The 17,246-nt window shown below is 50.8% G+C and overlaps 1 protein-coding gene across 2 annotated transcripts in view; it reads right to left on the bottom strand.

Annotated features, from left to right (window-relative positions):
- Positions 1 to 17,246, bottom strand: part of VAV2 (vav guanine nucleotide exchange factor 2) — a 141,882-nt gene that overhangs the window by 25,009 nt on the left and 99,627 nt on the right. For both annotated transcript variants that reach the window (XM_085325380.1, XM_085325379.1), the window contains exons 4-9: positions 15,724 to 15,792; positions 9,995 to 10,097; positions 7,396 to 7,494; positions 5,824 to 5,892; positions 4,679 to 4,779; positions 180 to 279 (exon numbers count right to left, since the gene is read on the bottom strand). In XM_085325380.1, the coding sequence (XP_085181506.1) occupies positions 180 to 279; positions 4,679 to 4,779; positions 5,824 to 5,892; positions 7,396 to 7,494; positions 9,995 to 10,097; positions 15,724 to 15,792 (541 nt within the window). The remainder of the gene's footprint in view (positions 1 to 179; positions 280 to 4,678; positions 4,780 to 5,823; positions 5,893 to 7,395; positions 7,495 to 9,994; positions 10,098 to 15,723; positions 15,793 to 17,246) is intronic.

Genomic DNA, 17,246 nt, shown 5'->3' with positions numbered 1-17,246 from the left:
CGTGCCTAGGACAGCAGAAACCCAYCCCAAATTCCTCCCATCTCTCGCCAAGTCTCCACCTGCCTTCGGTGCCCGCAGCCCTTCCGAAAGCCAGCAGCAAAGCGAGCGCCGGAAAGGAGGCGGCGAGAGCAGCCGCATGGGTGCCCCCAGCCCCATCCCCGTTCCCCCCGCCCGCTCACCTCCACCTTCTGCCGCACGTCTTCCCTGCTAGCGATGAGGTGGTTCAGGGTATTCTGGGCGTACTCCATGTGGCTGCAGTACTTGCCATAAATCAAGAGCCTGTAGAGGGGGGAAATCACAAATTTGATTTGAAACACTTGCTGGCCATTATAACCCGTTATAAAAATATATATACATATATGTGTGTGTACATCTATGTAYGTAAGGTTAAACTACCAGGCAGTTATTCCCCGACATGACTGCTTACCGAGCATTGACACTCTTATAACACCAGTCTCTAACATTAAAGTCTTTAGATGTTTTCCAAGCTGGAGCCCGCTGGGGGGATTCGGCTCACGAWGAGCAGAAGGGGCTTTCCGGCTGGGTGAGCCCCGTTTTTGGGACGGGGAGCCCCGGTCCAGCCCTAGCCCCGCACCGCCCTACGTCCACCTTCACCCGYGGGAGAGCAGGTGATAAAACCGCAATTGCACGGAGCTAGCGCGACGCTGCTCCCGTCGCTCTGGAGTTTCCGTGCACGCTCAGGGAAAGGCCCCGGACCGGGTCTCATCCAGAAACTGCTCGTTCCTCCTTCCTCTTTCGAACGAGCGGTTACTGGAAAGCCCGGCCGGGCTGCGAGCCTGTGCTCTGCAGACACCAAACCCCTCCCTGCAGACAAGCTCCGTTTAAATATGCTTTCCTCTCCTGCGTGCCCCAAAACTGGGCTGAGAAATCACTCRTGCAAAGCCAGAGGAAAAACTCTGCCCCAGAGGAAGTATTATTTAGATCCAGTATCAGCATCTGCTGAGCCTAACGTGCTTACAAAGCACGACGCATTTGAAYGCCCGCTCCTGCAAAGTCTGCATTTTTGCAGTGCCAAAACACTAAATAGAAATTGGGCTCCAGACTGMAGGACCTTTCTCAGCAGCAGATTACGAAGCAGCTCCACGAACGGTACCATTAGGTACGCGTTATGCCCTAGGCTCGGCTCAGTCTCCTGCCCCGACTAACCGAGGGGCTGGAGATTTGGCAGAGGGCGCGGAGGGGGCTGAGCGCTGAGCCACCGCCGGCTGCCGCGGCCCAACTCGCACGCCTCAACACACCGCCGTTCGGCTGYGAGCCGGCTTTTTCTCGAGATTACAGCGAGCGCCGTAATCCTCTTGATGCCTTAACAGACCTTGCACCTCCCCGACTGCAATGCTCTGGTCTTCTTGTTACGCCGCGTTAGCACGAGGGTTTGCGAAAGCCGAGCGCRCACGCGTCGGCAGCAAACCACTCCGCCGCGTTCGGGGCGGCTCAGGGCTACGAAGACCAAGCAAACGGCAACGACGGTCTACTTCCCGAGACTCTTCTCCAAATGCAGCCGTCACCAGACCTTGCCAGCACTAAATCCTACGTACCCAACTTCATAAATACTCCTGAGCAAATCTTCTGTCTCCCAAGTCACGGCTGCTCGCACTCCGAAAAGCAATTGCCACCACCATGGCTGTGCCTCTCTCGTTGAGAATTTGGGGATATTTTACCGAATCACGATGGAGTGAAGAAATGCTTCATGCTTGAGAAGAATCCAGAATTATCTGTGCTGCATCRGAGAAACAGAGGCTTCAAGTCCCCTAAAAACCCAAGGGCACGGCTGTCTGATAAACACGCAAGAAAGCTGCGGGCGCTCGGCAGTGCGTGCCGCAGGAGGGGCCGTGGGGACCTACCTGAGGTCAGGAGACCGGATAATTTGGGGGAAGTGGGTTGTCACAGGCTCTGGAGACACAGTGAAGCTATAAGAATACCCTGGGCTATAAATTTAAATGTCTGAAATGAGCAGTCCAGTTTTCTGTGGATTCTCCCTTCTCTACCACTTTGCTCATTAATCCTCCATGACAGGTTTGGGTTTTCCCTCCCTTTTCTTGCTGTTAACTGCATTGCTGCTGATAAGATGCATATTCAGTCACATACTGTAACTCATCCATTATTTCAGCGCCTTGTCGCGCGACGGACCCAGACCCGGAGCACCTGCCCCGGCATCGCGCCGTGAACGGGGGATTCGTGGACCCAGGCAGGTAATTGAATAGAGAGATTTATGGGACCCGCAATCCTTGACGAAGCAGCAGCCAATACAGATTACTCTTCCGCCTTTTCCCCTTGACAACTTCTGAACGTGTACAATAATATCTATCTTGCCAGCACTTGGAGAGTTTCAAAGACACTCCAGGAGCATAAATTCAAACCTCCAGTTTTCAGAGAGAGAGATTTACAAACTATTTCCTTCCAAAAGAAAAGGAAAAAGAAAAAAAAGAGAAGACAAGAAAAGAACTCTGTAAAGCAGAGGAGCAATGCATCATTTTGCTGGGACGCCTCCGAGGATGCGTACGGGAACAAGAGCTGTTTGGCACTGATACACTGGATGGGAAGCAGGTCTGATATAAAGGGACCCACTGGGGACTCTGGGGGCCCACGGTGTTGTCCTATGCGAGAGGGGGGAGATCACTGCCTCTTCCTGGGAACCTTGTTTCTTTTCTCTAAAACGTGATAGTGTCATCTCTGGCCAGCCCTTTCCCACCGATGCAGGAAAGGACCTTGTCTATTCAGACCAGGATACTCCAGACTCTTCAGCCCTGAGGCCCTCTGCAGATGCCACCACCAAACAACTGCTCGCTGTAAAGCAGCTGCGTATCTCGGAAGATGAAATCCTGCCTCACTGCACTTAGTGGGAAAACTACTCCAACCTCAGCAGGGCAGAATTATGTCCAAATACAAGCGCTTTTACAACACTAAATTCACTCTAGCAGCAACCCCACAGTCCAAGAGCAATAAATTCCCTCCRTCTCCCACAGCACAACTGCTCCAGAACGCATGGCACGAGGTTCAGCTACGGATTCTCGCAGGCAAAGCAGGGAGGCAGCGCTGAACGGCTTCCCGGGGAACGGGAACCAGCATCTCGAGCGACGAGCACATTTCCAGGGAAATCAGGGACTCAGGGACAGGCATGGAGCTCGTGAGAAGTGAATTAGGGGAACGCTTCACTTCACTAGCATCGAATTTGCCATTTGAGGGGCAAAAAGCCCCAAGACAAGCTGAATTGAACGGCYGACCAGCCCGGACCGTGCAGCAGGAGCCGAACCGTCGCTGCCAAAAGGCTCGAAGCGGGGCCGGTTCGGTTCCACATCTGGCCTCTTCGTTCAGACGYGGCACGGACTGCTCCGCGTGGGGACGGACAGGCTCATTAGCAACTTAACACAAAACGCACGAGTGCGGTCGCTCCCGCGATGTTTAGCGCCCCAGGATGCGAGCAGGATCACAGCGTTTCTTCTTCTTTCCCCAGAGGTTTCCTCCTACTGCAACCGACCTAGCACAGGAGGGTCACGGGGGTGGAAAGGCCCAACTGGAAGCAGTTTATGCTGGAATTGYCCCCAAAAGACACGTGTGCATAACCCGCGTGCACAGCTCTGCCCCGAGCGCAGGCTCTCCGACTGCGRCGTCTCGGCAAAGGATTGCTGCCCGGGGACGGTACCGGCACGCAGAGGGACAAGCACAGCCAGGAGGCAGGAGATCAAAAACAYCTAAGTGAGTTTTATATGTGTTTTAAAATAATGTACATTCCCCTTTGGAACTTTTTTTAAAAAAAATATTCAAAAAACAGTCACTTTCTAAAAGAAGCACTGTGAAYGATGGAATATCTGACCTTAAGATGTATTATTAATGCATATGGTATTTCTGGAGTTATTGACTTCTGAATGGCATTTCTATGTCTAGACACTGGTTTAATCACAGTGAAATAACACCCTGGCATGATTCCACAATGAATCAGGCCTTTGATTAATATAAAGGATATTAAAGGCTTTTATTAACCTTATCTTTATGTTGCAGGGTACTCCTCCTTGCAGCTGCCAAAACACAGAGCCTATTATGTTTGCTAAAGCAACTTTTGTATTTGTTCATCATGCAATAGGTGTGGGACAGCAGCAGTGCCAAATACCTGACTTCCTATAGGGAACCATCGCTTTGATCTAACCTGACCCAAGTGTCCTGCAAAGGGAGCAGCGATCCTAACACGTCACGGGCCCTCAAATCCCCGCCGGTGCTTGCAAGAGAAGCCATCCATTGCGAACCACAATGTGTGCATCTTCACTCCTCTCTRGTACTTGTTTAAACGCATTATATGTTTGGCCTCCAAAATAGCTGCTTCCATATGGGAGGTCACGAGCCCAGGAGAACTGCGAGAACAAGCCTCCGTGGGGAGCCACACCACGGCTCAGCGGAGCACAGCAAGGATTTAGCCGACTGCCAGCGAGGGAAAACATCTCATCATAGGCCGCTCTGCCCTGGATTACCTGACACACTTGCTGCTTCATTTGCTTGCCTYGCTGGAGGGATTGAGCAACGTTCGAGATGCCTGAGAGCATCTGAGTTGCTGAGGATACTGTACYTGGTTGGTGGCAACCAGCTTTTCTACTCTGAGATGGGCCCTGCAGTTAGTTAYGCTAATTTGTTAAACCTGGAGTTGTCTGCAGATTGGGTTTCCTTTTACCTTTCTTTGAATTCCAGAAACACTTTTGCCAGGCTGCTTCCTCCAGACATCATAGAGACGTCGATGGCTCTCAGGAAATTGAAGTGCACTTTAATTAGGTCCTAAAACAAAGAAACAATCAATACTTTAAACACACGCGAAGCAAAAGTGCATGCAAAGCCTAAAGAAACACACATTCACTACTTAATTAGGCAATCGTTTTCTATTCTTCTTTTAACTCACTAACTGTTTTTAATATGAGTCATTCTAGTGAGATATAGCCCTAAACTGCCATGAATGCAGGGCCGTAATTCAGCTGGAAGGTTATACAACGATAAACACATCYAGGACTCCCACACGTATTAAACTCCCTTTGCTCGGCCTGGCAGGAGSCTTCGACCGGGATCCCGCGCAGGGCAGCCCCGTCGGAGCAGGCGGCGGAGCAGAGCACCGGCTGGCTGGGAACGAACCCCTCGGTCACACGATGAGCCTGGACTGGTAACGGCACCGGCCCTTTCAGCCCATCTTTCCTTAGGGAACTTGATCGCTTACGTGCCCCAACCTGCGCTGCTCCTGCCAGCCTGGAGCCACGACCCCGTCTCCGGCTCGGCCGAGGAGGCGGTGGGGGGCTCCCYGGGTGGCTTCCTCCTCCCGAGGCTGCAAATCTCCAGGGATGGGATTCATGCTTTCGCCCTATTCTGCCCAATTCTGGGAATGGGGGAGTCTAAGACAGAGGAAGCGTCTTGCTTATCATTAAAAGGCAGGTGAGCAGCAAAGCCAGAGACAACCCCGGTGCCCCAAGCTCCCGGGCAGCGTGGAATAGGGCCACTCTGCTGCTTCCCACCACGGTTTAACTCCGAARTATGTCCAATATTTTTCCAAAGCATTTTTAAGTATAGCTAAAGTACACGCAGGCCAAGTCCTGGCCACGGAACATCCTTGGGATCAAATTATTTTCTTACCCAGAGTCCATATAATCCCCAACTTTAAATGGGTGTTAAAGGACGTCTCCTAAACCCATTCAAGCTCCGCAACGCGTTGAGGGCTGAAGCTATACCGATGAATGCGAGACTCGAACGTGAAATCTCTAAGTCCATTCTTAAGCAGGAAGAAAGCTAAGCCGCCGTGAAAAGAGCAAAGCTTTAAGCAAGTGTTTACTCTGTTACCTCTAAATTGATAAAAATCGCTTCCATATCCTGGGGAGTCAGTACCAGCTTCAGTGGGTTCATGTAGTTCTGCAAGAGGTAAACGGAAAACTGATTGAAATAAAGGATAAGAGTTAACAAGCTTCTTCCTGCGTAAGGGCGATATTTTTTGCTGCTCCACCGGCTGCATTTATCTTGGCAGGGAGAATCCACGTTTTAATGAATCTGAGCACTTGTACAGGCCGACCAACGACAACATATTTGTCAAGACCAGCCTGGGCCAGGGAGGCCCGAGCAGGAGGCGAGGAAGCACCGGGGGCTTATCTTGACCCAAAGCTCCCTTTGGTTCTCCCCACGTCAGGAGACCCAAGACGTCCACCCGGGGTACGTGTGGGCGTGCGTTCGCTGGGTGCTGCTTTATTTTTGCTTTTTATCAACCTGCTGGTTTCTGCACAAGGTGGCAGTTCTCAGCTGCAGTTGTGTGGAGCAGGGAAGCATCTTTTCAGCTCTTTGATTATCTCGCTGGAATTCTGCCCTTGAAAAGCGCAGATGATATGATTGCATTGGAAATGCCTTGCTGAACAAATACATATTAATAGAAATGTCTACACGGCTTGTAGCTACAAAACACACAGATGCAATGCACCGAATACAGGACCTTCTACCCCACAACACGCCAGAAAAATCTCCTTAGTCTTCACAAGCTCTTTCAATTCATATCAAAGCAATAACTTAACTCTTTCCCGGGGCTGAAACAGAAGGGTTGTAGTTATTTTCAAAGAACGAGTGCTATTTACATAAGCAATATGTACATTAGAACGTTTCTTTGGAAAATGTGAAATGTTATTTTTAATGTGCTGGTTGGTTTCTCTCACAGCTTTTTTGCAAGTACTTTAAACAGATTAAGACAAATAAAAGGAGAGGAAACAAAAGCATTAGGACAATTAGAAATGGCAGCTCGATTTATTATCATCCTTTATTCCTGCTACTTTACTCCGCGAGTAGAAACAATCCCCAGGCTCCCGCAGCATCCACGATGCTTCACTGTCTTGCTGAGGTGTTCATTTTTTTAAAAGAACGGCACAACAATAATTCATCAAAACCAATTAAAATCCATGAATTCAAGCAGCAAAATGTTACTTTTAATCCAATTAGTTTCAACGACAAATCAGCACAGCTTCAGCACTTTTGTGAACTGCCCAGAATAAAGAGCCTCTTTCAAATTATGCAGCGGCAATCAAAGYGATAAAGTATCTCCGAACACGGGTCTTATCGGCCTTATTGGCGAGACCGGCCCTGGGGCGAGGGATGGGGAAGGCCGGCTCCTCTGAGCACAGCAGGGGGGTTTCTCGGTCTCCTTCCAACACGCAGCGATCAGAAGAAACACGCTGTTTGGCTCATACGGTTACAGGCTGCCCACTTGTGCTCGTCCGCACGGGTTTTCCGTATCTTCCTTCTCCCGCAGTTTTACATGTGAATGCATCAGCCCGGCCTCACCACAGCCGCCAGCTCCCGCAGCAAGAACTGCCCCAGTACGGTTAGCGTGCGCTCGAGGGGCAGGCAATGGCGTTAAAAAAGTGGCTCGGTTCTTACCTTTTCTATGTCTTCAAGTGTTTTGTAGTATTTGGCCTCAGTTTCTTGAATTTCTAGCAAACAGCAATTTCTTTTGTCATCTTCTGTCATTCCCATTTTCTAGAGAAAGGAAAAATAATGCATGTTCAGGTCTTGTTAAGACTGATCCAGCATCCTGCTCACATGGAGCTTTGGTTCAGCAAACAGTCTTAGTAAATTCATAACAAATGCAAGTCTGGAAAGTCAGAAGAATACTGTTTACAGCTGTTGTTAACAGAAACATTTTTTCTCCAGAAAATTAGGAAGAAACCCTGGCTCTGCTATCAAGCACCTTTCAATATAGCAAGTATTACATTTTTATATTACATATTATACCTACATCACCAAAGGAAACTATAGCTACAAAACAACAGCTAAGGCAGAATAAATGAAAGAAAAGTACCCCTTTTCCTCCCTACTTTTTGCCTAAGAGAAAACTCACAATAGAGCCTAAACGGGTCATAAATAATACGTTAGACTTATACAAATCCCCTGCCAGGGTTATCTATTCTCATCATTGTAGGTCAGATGTGATAATACATGTATTTTTTAAAGCCTCARCTCCTGGAGTCACTTCTCTAGCTCTTAYGTTTGTAGAGAGAAGCTGAAGAYGTGTTRGGAGATGGTGCACTTAGTCTCTGARCTGGGGAGGTAATGCAGTGATTGGTTTTTAATGATCATGCATAGGAATGAACATTGTTTCTACACCCAGTTGTAACTCCCAGCTTAGTTTTATCAGCTAGATGGAAACCAGTATTTTAATCAGTCTCTTACCTGCATATATCTAATCTGAAGCGTGCAGAAACACAAGAAACCAATTAACATTATACACTTCCTATTGCAACATGTCTTAAGGAAAAAAACCCAACCAACCAAACAACCCCACCCCCACCAAAGTATTTCCAACATTCAGGCGTAAATGTGGGTGGTTATTATTAATAACAGGTTCTTTTGCTAAGAGGTAGGAAAAAACTTTGGGTCACATCTTCAGCTGCTCTTCATTGACTCGATCATTGGCCACCAGTACCCAAGAAAACAAAGACGCTAAGGAAGACACCATCGGGGCCTTGGAGCCAAAGGCCAGGCAGGAGCTGCTCTCGGAGCCAATTCCGCTGGCCCTAACCCTGCACGTCCTGCATGAAGGGTGCTCTCTCCCATTTTAGCCTTGCATGCAAGAAATTTCCACCAAAAACTTCCCCAGGGTCAGTTCTTGGGTAAATCAGCTTCTGCAACTGCTGGCACAACAGTAAAAACCCCAGGGGCCAAGGAGCAGTGTTGCCGCTGGTAGCTCCAAACAGCCCCATGGACTTTGGTGTAGACAGGTAGAAGGTTCTGTGCCCTGCTGCTCACCACAGCCACGTGTTAGAGGAGTGCAAGGAGCTGCAGACACAGCTTGGAGTGATGAGATGCCTCAACAAGCACCACCACGGTCCTTGTACTGCTTACAGCCAGGCTGGGACTTAGGTCCCCATTAAACTGGGAGTCAACGGGGGCTGCAGGGCACGGGGGCTAGGTGAGAAAGCAGCAGGCAGGCGACGCCGCAGCTCGTCTCCTGGGCTCGCGGGCTCCGTGAGGTGCGAGCCTGCCCTTCCACACCTCCGAGCACCTCGCGCAGCACAGTCGCAGGTCGGGCTCAGGGGATTTCATTGATCAGTAGACTTGTGCATTTATCCTGCTTCGTTACAGCAAGCTACGTACTGTTGTCAGATGCTGTTTGCAACCAGGAGACAGTAATTAGAGCCTACACGAATCCCAGGGCTGGCAGACAGCAGAGGGAGGGAGAAAATTTGGAAGCTCATGCTCTAGTGAAAATCTCCCTTGGAGYTTTGCATCAGCAGAAATCAGTGCAACCCTCTCCTTTTTGCTGGGGAGGCATGTCTCAGGGACTCATGTCTAAATCCTCCAAACACACCTTTGGGGAGATTCAAAGGCCTCTTCCTTTTCTGGAGCAGCAGATTTACACCAGAGTTAAGGCAAGTCACTCCGTGAGGTCTGTGCTGCACTGGCCAGACCTGCCGTGGTCTCTGGGGTTCTTCCAAGACCAATCTGTCTRCAAACCCTCCCACAGCAGATGTCACAGCTCCTCAAGGAGCTGCCCATCGCAAGCCATGGGGCAGTACTGCAAGAAGAGCTGGGGCAGCTGGCAGTCCTCCGTGTGAAGACCTGCCCATGGTCACCTACAGCTAAAAARTCTTCATGCTGGGGATTAGCTCATCTGGCTAATGGAGCATGCGTGAGCCTCGGCTCTTCCCCAAAATGGGTTCCAGCGACACAAGCTGCATTGGCACAGCAAGGAACTACTATTTTTAAACCTATCTTTTACAATTTGAGCTTATTAAGTCTCCTTCCCCTCCCCAAACTTCTTCAGGTGAAGGGCTGGGAAGCTCCTCAGAGCATCCAGGCCAGCACTGCCCCAGCTCCAGCTTACTTTTACCTGTTGTGAGGCAGCCCAGCTTTGAGGAATGGTGCATGGGGATTTGCTTCGCTACCCTTCATTGGTGGATTGATTATTTATTTAATTTTATCCTCCCCCTTCCCTTCCCACCAAGCCATAGCTTTAAAAACGCATATAAATTGTTACCATGGGCTGTTGAACTTCCACTCTGATGATATCTTCATAGATATCATCACCTTCATCTTCACAGGGGACGCAGTCATAAATATCCTCCCCCAGATCATGTTCGCTGAAACGAGAACGAGAGCGATTTAGCGATGATAAAGAGGGCGCCTTCGCTGTCACCCGATCGGGCAACCAAACAACTGCGCCTGCTATGGAGGGAGTCACAATAAAAAAAAAGAAGGAAAAAAAGCCCTCAAGGACAACAACATTTTCACATCCTCATTTCACATTTCCCTATTTATGTTAAGAAGTGTCTATTTTCCCAGATCAGCACCCACTGCACGGCTTCTCCTGCTCACCCACATTGCAAACGGGCAAAACGTGCAACAGGAGCCGGCACCACAGCCGAGGCATCGCTCCGGCTGTATTGGGACCCTCCAACTGAACCAAGCCACCGAGCCCGCCCCTCCTGCCTGCCTCCGTAGATGTCCGTACTCTCCTGCGTTCTCTCTCCAGGATTTCCCTGCTCTTCTCAAGCTTGGGGCCAATCTGGTGCTGCTCAACAGAAATTGAGAGGTTGCAAAGAATCAAGACTAAACTTCTCAACGTGCAGCTCTCCCAGTGTGAACAGCACTGTGCTGACCATGCACACCCTCCTGGGTACCTTTCGTGGACCCTCGCGTGAAGAGAAGGTGCCGGCGAGCTGCCACGCTAATGCTGGAGCCGGGTTCAGGCTAGGCAGCTGCCCTGAGCAACGGCCCATGCACTCCTCTGTGCTAGAGTTATCACATAAATATTTAACACCTCTGGATCTGGTTTCACTAGGTGATGTACCAACTCCCATGAAACACAACCTCTGCTCTGATAGCCACCAGGGTTCATTTTTAACATCTCCCAGACTAGCAAGGACTCTCAGAGCAAGCACAGGAGGGGCCTGGGTGGGAAGGGAGAACTGATGGGACATGACAAGGAGTGAAAAGATGGCCTCTCTCCATGCCACTGCCACATCCTACTCATGCCTGGCAGGAGTAGGAGCCCCTCGGCCCTCCTCTGTGTGCAGGTGCGGCAGCAGTGCCCACCTTCACAGCTGTGGTCCTCAAGTTTTTGCTACACCCCCACCCTACCTCCATGTGACTGCTGGTAGAAAAGCACCCAAATCCTGCTCAACGCTGCCAACATATCTCAAGTGACTGCTGTGCGCACACAGAGAAGTGCCAGATTTACCAGGACCCCTTGGGTGGGCAGGGACCTGCATGTGAAATCAGGATAGTGCCCATCACATCCAACAGCAGGTGCTGCTGAGGTCTCACCGTACGGACATCTCAGACTTGGTTCTGGGATGCTTGGCCCCATGGGGCTGCAGTGCTGTGCAGATCCCTATAATAACATTCACAACACGGCCGGATCAAGCAACAAAGTCACATTTTCAGAATAGGTCAAGTCGTGTAGGAGCTGCCCTTGCGAGCGGAGACTTTATAAAGGCATTGATGAGATGCAATGCCCAACTTTTATTCAAAGCTGATAGTGCTGGGTACTTATTAGTCATCAGAGCCTATACAAATGCCCCTAGGGGCTCCTAAGTCATAGAGCATTTTTGAAAATTCAATTCATAATAAAGACTAATTAAAAATGATAGTGTCAGAGCTTAGACCTACAGGTACTGATTGCTAATGGTTCCTACTGAAGTCAGCCTCCTGGGATCAGGACTGTGCGAAACACTGGAATATCAAACAGCTTTCTGATATTTTATGAGCTATCTCTTTCAACATGAGTATTAATTACATACAAATATTTAGATGTAAAACACTGCTCAAACTGTAGCACTCAGTATCTCTGCGTTATATGTTCAGCACTGAGCAGCAGGATGCACCTGTATTTGCAAAAGCAGGCTCTATTTCTCTTCTAAACGCAATTCTTTCTATTTTTAAAAACAGATTTATTTAATAAAAGTTTGGGGGGTTTAAATAAATGTGCTGGCATGATGTATCATTTCCACTCTCCCAGCCTGATACATTGCAGCTGCTGTAATAATGCCCGCTAATAGCTGGCGATCCATCTTCCTCTTCCCAAGTGTCGCCGCCGCTGTTATTATCTGTACCAATATTTATATTCTAAGCTCCTCTCCTTATCCAGAGCAAGTAACTCCCAGTTCCTGATTAATCTTCCATTCCCACATGCACCTTTCAAATCGCTGGCTGCCTCTCCATACATCATTTCTCTGGCTAGAAGGTCATTAGGAAACGTACGGTTGAGTTAATATTGCAACGGGTCGTTCCTGCCCGGCAGCGAGCGCGGCTGGGCGTGAACCCACTGCAAGCATCTCCACMGCACCCTTTTGGGAGGAGAAGAATGAATGGAAGAAGAACAAGGCCAGGAGCAGGTGCAAACATGGCAAAGTTGCCCATGGAGCTACAGCTGTGGCACCATCAGACATAATCCGCGCGCCACCACTTCGCTGCCATGCGCAAGCAGCCGAGCTCCCTCTGCCCTGCCTGTCCCTTCCTACTGGCACCAGTGCAACCCCCTTCTATCTCCGTTTCCTTGACTGAGGAGAAACAGAGCAGATAGCCCTGTTTCACAGGAGCATTTGGAAAGATGCCTCCATTTCTGAGCTTGGGGGAGAAATGCTAGAGAAGCTCCAAACCAACAGCAGTGGTGGTATTAAAATAACAATACCTTTGTCAGACGATCCCTTATTTATTAAAGTGCACTCCTGCTACATCTCTGAGAAACACCAGAGACCGCCAGTTTTATGGGGAACTGTAAAACATGCAGATCAGCCTCTGTCGAGCGGCCCGCGAGCTGCTGAGTCTCGCTGGTGCACATAATGCTGTTGACACCAGCGCTTTGCACATACTGATTTTCACTGGGCTCTGTATTTTGTCTGTCAGAGCTGAAAATATGCACCCCTCCCCCCATTATTAAAAAGGAAAGTAGGCATCAGGAGCAACCCAAGAACACACTGAATTTGAAATGCCATATGGGAAGGGAAAGCGGGGCAGGTATTTTCAGGGTTTACAAGAGTCCCTTGCAGTGGGAGGCATTAAATTCGGCATCCCAAGCATGGTGCGCCGGGACTGAACAGCTTCAGCCTGGAAGGCCAGATTCTCACATCTTCTTTCCACCCAAACAGGCAATCTAATCCTTCAATAAAGCCAGGCGAAACTGTGAGTTACCCGTGTGTATCAGAGCCTACAATCTACTGCCTGGATTAGAAGATTCATTGACAGCTCTGGGTTGAGGAAAGGGATTTTATCCTCCCTTTGGAGTTAATGCTAGCGTTTGCAATTACAGTTATTAGGATGGAGATAGCCAGCTTTGCACCGGCTGACCTGGCAGCATCTTGCCTAGAGAGAAAGCTCACTGAAAGCAAAAGAATAAAGTCCAGGGCAGTCACCAGTGCGAGACTGCCCTGGCAAACATCGAGCTTGTAGCCCTGGAGCTGCTTCAGGGCTTGGGGTGGCAAATCCTCTGCGGCAGGTCCACCTGGCCGTGTTAAAGGACGCTGCCCATTCCATTTTCAGTATCATCAGCGAGGGTGGAGGAGGAAGAGCTGAGAAGCCGGAGGACCATTGATGGGTCTCTTATCCAAAAAACACTCCTCCAGGACTCGGGGAAGTCAATGAGTTTCTACCAGCCTCTTCCTCTGCCAGGACACAAGGACAAGCCCAAAACCACCTCAGCCCAACCAAGGCCCTCAGGGCAGGCAGACCGCACCAAAGCCCCGTCCAAGCCACAGCGCTGCTTTCGCTCTGCTGATGAGAGACCCAGAACTACCAGGAAGAGCCAAGGAAAGGGGAGGAGGAAGAGGCAGCTAAAATTAGACAACCAAAAGCTCAACCCACGTTTCCAGCGTTGTGGCTGGGAAGGCTGAAGATGCAGCAGACCTGGTAGTCTCTGCCCAGCCCRGGCTGGAAGCGCGTGCGCCGAGTCTCCCGGACAGCTGCCAGGCTCCAGCTCGCCCCAGTAATCCCGCACTTTCTCATTCTCACTCTGCACTTAGAGCTATAAATAGACAGCTCATCCGAGCAACCCCCTCATTCATGGTCTCTGACAGACGAGGACGAGCAGTCAAAGTCCTATATTTGCACTACATCTGGCAGGCGCAGGGTGAGGGAGTGCACGATGTGCCGCGCAGTCTTTGCGCTCGAGATCTCGCAGAGTTTTAATTAACCAAACAGTGCTTGGACTTAGATGCTGTGTCTGGAAATAGCAAGAGAGGCCTCTCCCATCCGTCCTGCTCAGGACTGCSTGTTCCCTGTCCAAAGTGGAACCCTATAACCCCAAAGATGAGCCGCCGACGCTTACCGCAACTAAYGCGATCTTAGAGGTGGCATCAGCAGGACACATACAAATCTTAACYGGTGACAAAGAGGACAAGGGCGTGTTTACAGCCGCTAGGGCTTGGACGTCTTGTACCACAGAGCCATTTATTTAACGGGCTCGCATGTGTGGCTTTTCCAACACGGCAAAAATAATGAGAAAAGTGGCAGCTAACTTATCATYGCACTTTGGCTCCCCTATTCATCATCATTTCTTTAATGCACTTGAGAAATTCTGCTGATCGCATCACTTTTTTGGAAGATACAGGAAAGAGAGAAGATAMTTTCGGAAAGAGAGAAGAGCTTGTATCTCTGGCAATCTGCACGAATTAAACTTCTAAGTCCTCTGAACGCAGGACTCGGGCACCTAAGCCCCTCGGAGACGGAGCAGCTCCCAGAGCGAAGGGAYGAGAAGCAGTTTGGAAATCCTCCACGCCGGACGCAAAGCTGGGGGGTAACCGCAGGGATCCTGCGAAGGCAAAGCCCACCGGCGCCGCTGCTGGAACCGGCAGGAGAGCGGTCCGAGCACCAGCCCTGGGGGTTTTCGGGGGAGTCCTGCCAACGCCGCCAGCGCCCTCCGCTCGCGAGCGCCAGGAATTCAGCGCGAGCCTTACTCCAATTAAAAGCAGGCCCGCGTGCGAGAATCCAGAATTTTAATACCCACTATTTAAGGGATTTTTAGGAACATTAGGAGAGGGGAAATACGCTGTTTTTGAGAGGATCTCTTTCTAAGTTGGAATTTATTAAGCTGGAGCTGCTAGGACCAAACCGCGAGCTGCGGATTCCAGGATAGTCTGGTCCTTGTACTAGTAATTTTTGATTTACTTTTGTAATAACCGAAGCCATAAGGAACTCATCGGATTAAGAAGCCTTATTATTTATGTTGTGGAACAATAATATTTAACGGTATAAGCCACACACCCACCCRCACGGATTTGCTCTCCCTGGGTAACAGACTGCACTTTATAAGCCAAATCCGGGCCCCGCCGGCGTCAACGGGGATGCCGCGCCGCGCGCATCTCCCGGGCTGACGCCTTCTGGTACCCGTTACTCGCTCGTCTGGGGTCTCCCACCCACCTGCTCCCGCCGTCGGCAGGAGACTGCAGCAGGCCCAGAGAAAGCACCKGGAGGGAACCGCTGCTCCGTCCGTTCGAGGAATTACGGAATTACGCCCAGGGTTTTTGCAGTTTGCAGTTTTTTGGCACGCGGAAGGACTGCCCCCCCCCCCAAAAACCGAGCCACTCGGACCAAGCGATGTCTCCCAGGGCTCTACACGGGGAAAAACAGGCTATTGTAAGAGCACAAAAATCTCCTGGCAAGAAGATCAAAGCGGGCAGCCCGGCTCCGCGAGCCCTGCTGTCGTATTTTATCGGACTCTACCTCCCCCGTTCCTTAATCCCCTCCTCCTTAAAAGGCAAGGCCACTTACTCCGCCAGCTCCTCCAAGCTCCGATAGACGTCGTCATCGTTTTCTGCGGTCTCCTCCGAAGGGAAAGGCCTGGGGAAGGAGACGAGTCACAGCGTTATCGGTGTTCCTGGCCCGCCGCGGCAGCCGCCCCGGCCGAACTCAGCCCGGCGCAGAGCGGCGGCGGGCTCCCGGGAGCAGCGCCCYGCCGGAAGCCCCGCGGGATCGGATGCTTGCGTTGTGGGGAGCAAAAACTGGATACGCGTGGACTTTTAACTGCCCCCAAGCGTAATTTCATCCTCTGCTCTCCCACCCTCCCCGTTTCAGGCTAATGAAAGATTTAGCGCGCGGGCTGGCTAGCCCCAGAATTCGCTATTCTYGGATCCAGCCTCCAGCAATAATTTTCCCTCTCCTCTGCTTCCCTCTCCCTTCCTTTGGGGAGCAGCTTCAGACCAAGCGTGTTTCCAAACTGGGCTCGAGTCTGCAGCGAGCGCAGTTAAAACCAGCCGGCAAGCGCGGAAGGGGGGAGAGCAGGGCGGCCCGCCTGCCCGGAGCAGGGTGACTTCGCGCTCCGCAGGACGCAAACCCCCGGGACGCCAGGAGCGCGGCCCGCGGTTGCTCCCTCCGAGCACGCCCGCGCGGGAGGCGGTGGCACCCCGTCTTGCTCTTCTTGCAAGGCAGGAGCCGCTCGGTAGTTGTCTCAACACSCCAACATCTGCCAGAACCAGACGTTTGGGCTTTTGCGAGATGTGGGGGGAAGCCCTCCGCATTTTGGAGAGGACCTTTAAAGCACAGGGGTACAGCGAGGAAAGAGGAGACCCCGAGGACCTTTACCAACCGCCCGCGTGCATCTGCATTTCCTCTCCTCTGCCGTCCCCGGGGGATCCGTGACTAACGCAAAGGCCATGTGAAGCTCAGACAGAAAAGCCAGCAGCTCCGCGAGCACGTGGCGGAGCAGATCGTGAGAACCAGTCTCCGGCCTCAGCACCGCCGGGCGAGGGGGACGGGAAGCAACCGTGCCGCAGAGTCACCCCGTCCTGCGCAACGCCAGACAGAGAGGAGGGATCAGAGGTGATTTTTTTTTTAAGCCACCGCTTGTTTAAATAATAATAATAATAATRAAAAGAATCCACCATGAGGCACGACCTCCTTTCTTTGAAAAGTCTCTTCTGCTTTTAATCCTTGACTATTCCCTTCTCCAGAGCTCCCCATGCCAGAAAGAAAGAAGTGAAAGAGTCATAAGGAATATTCAAATCACAAGAACGCGTTTCCAGCCACACACACCAGCTCGAGGTGTCGTCAGYTCGTGTGATAAAAACCCCCATGTAAGACATCAAAGAGAGAAAAACATTTTCTAACGAGAGCTGCTGGGAGATGGCAGCTTCGCGAGCTCTCCCAGCTTCACCCCGACCGGGGCAAAGCGCCGGAGCGAAACTCAGGGCAGGGCAGGGATTAATAACCTGGGTCTGTGCAATAGCAGCTAACGGCTAAAACGAGGATGCCCAGGATGCGATTAAAATAAAGCCGTACAGAAGAGCAGGCTACTA

This window comes from Rhea americana, unplaced genomic scaffold (genome assembly GCF_003343005.1).
Source record: "Rhea americana isolate MKP2758 unplaced genomic scaffold, rheAme1 scaffold_97, whole genome shotgun sequence".
Taxonomy (NCBI): Eukaryota; Metazoa; Chordata; class Aves; order Rheiformes; family Rheidae; genus Rhea; species Rhea americana.
The sequence above is the reverse complement of the archived record's forward strand: the minus strand, read 5'-3'. Positions and strand labels throughout refer to the sequence as shown.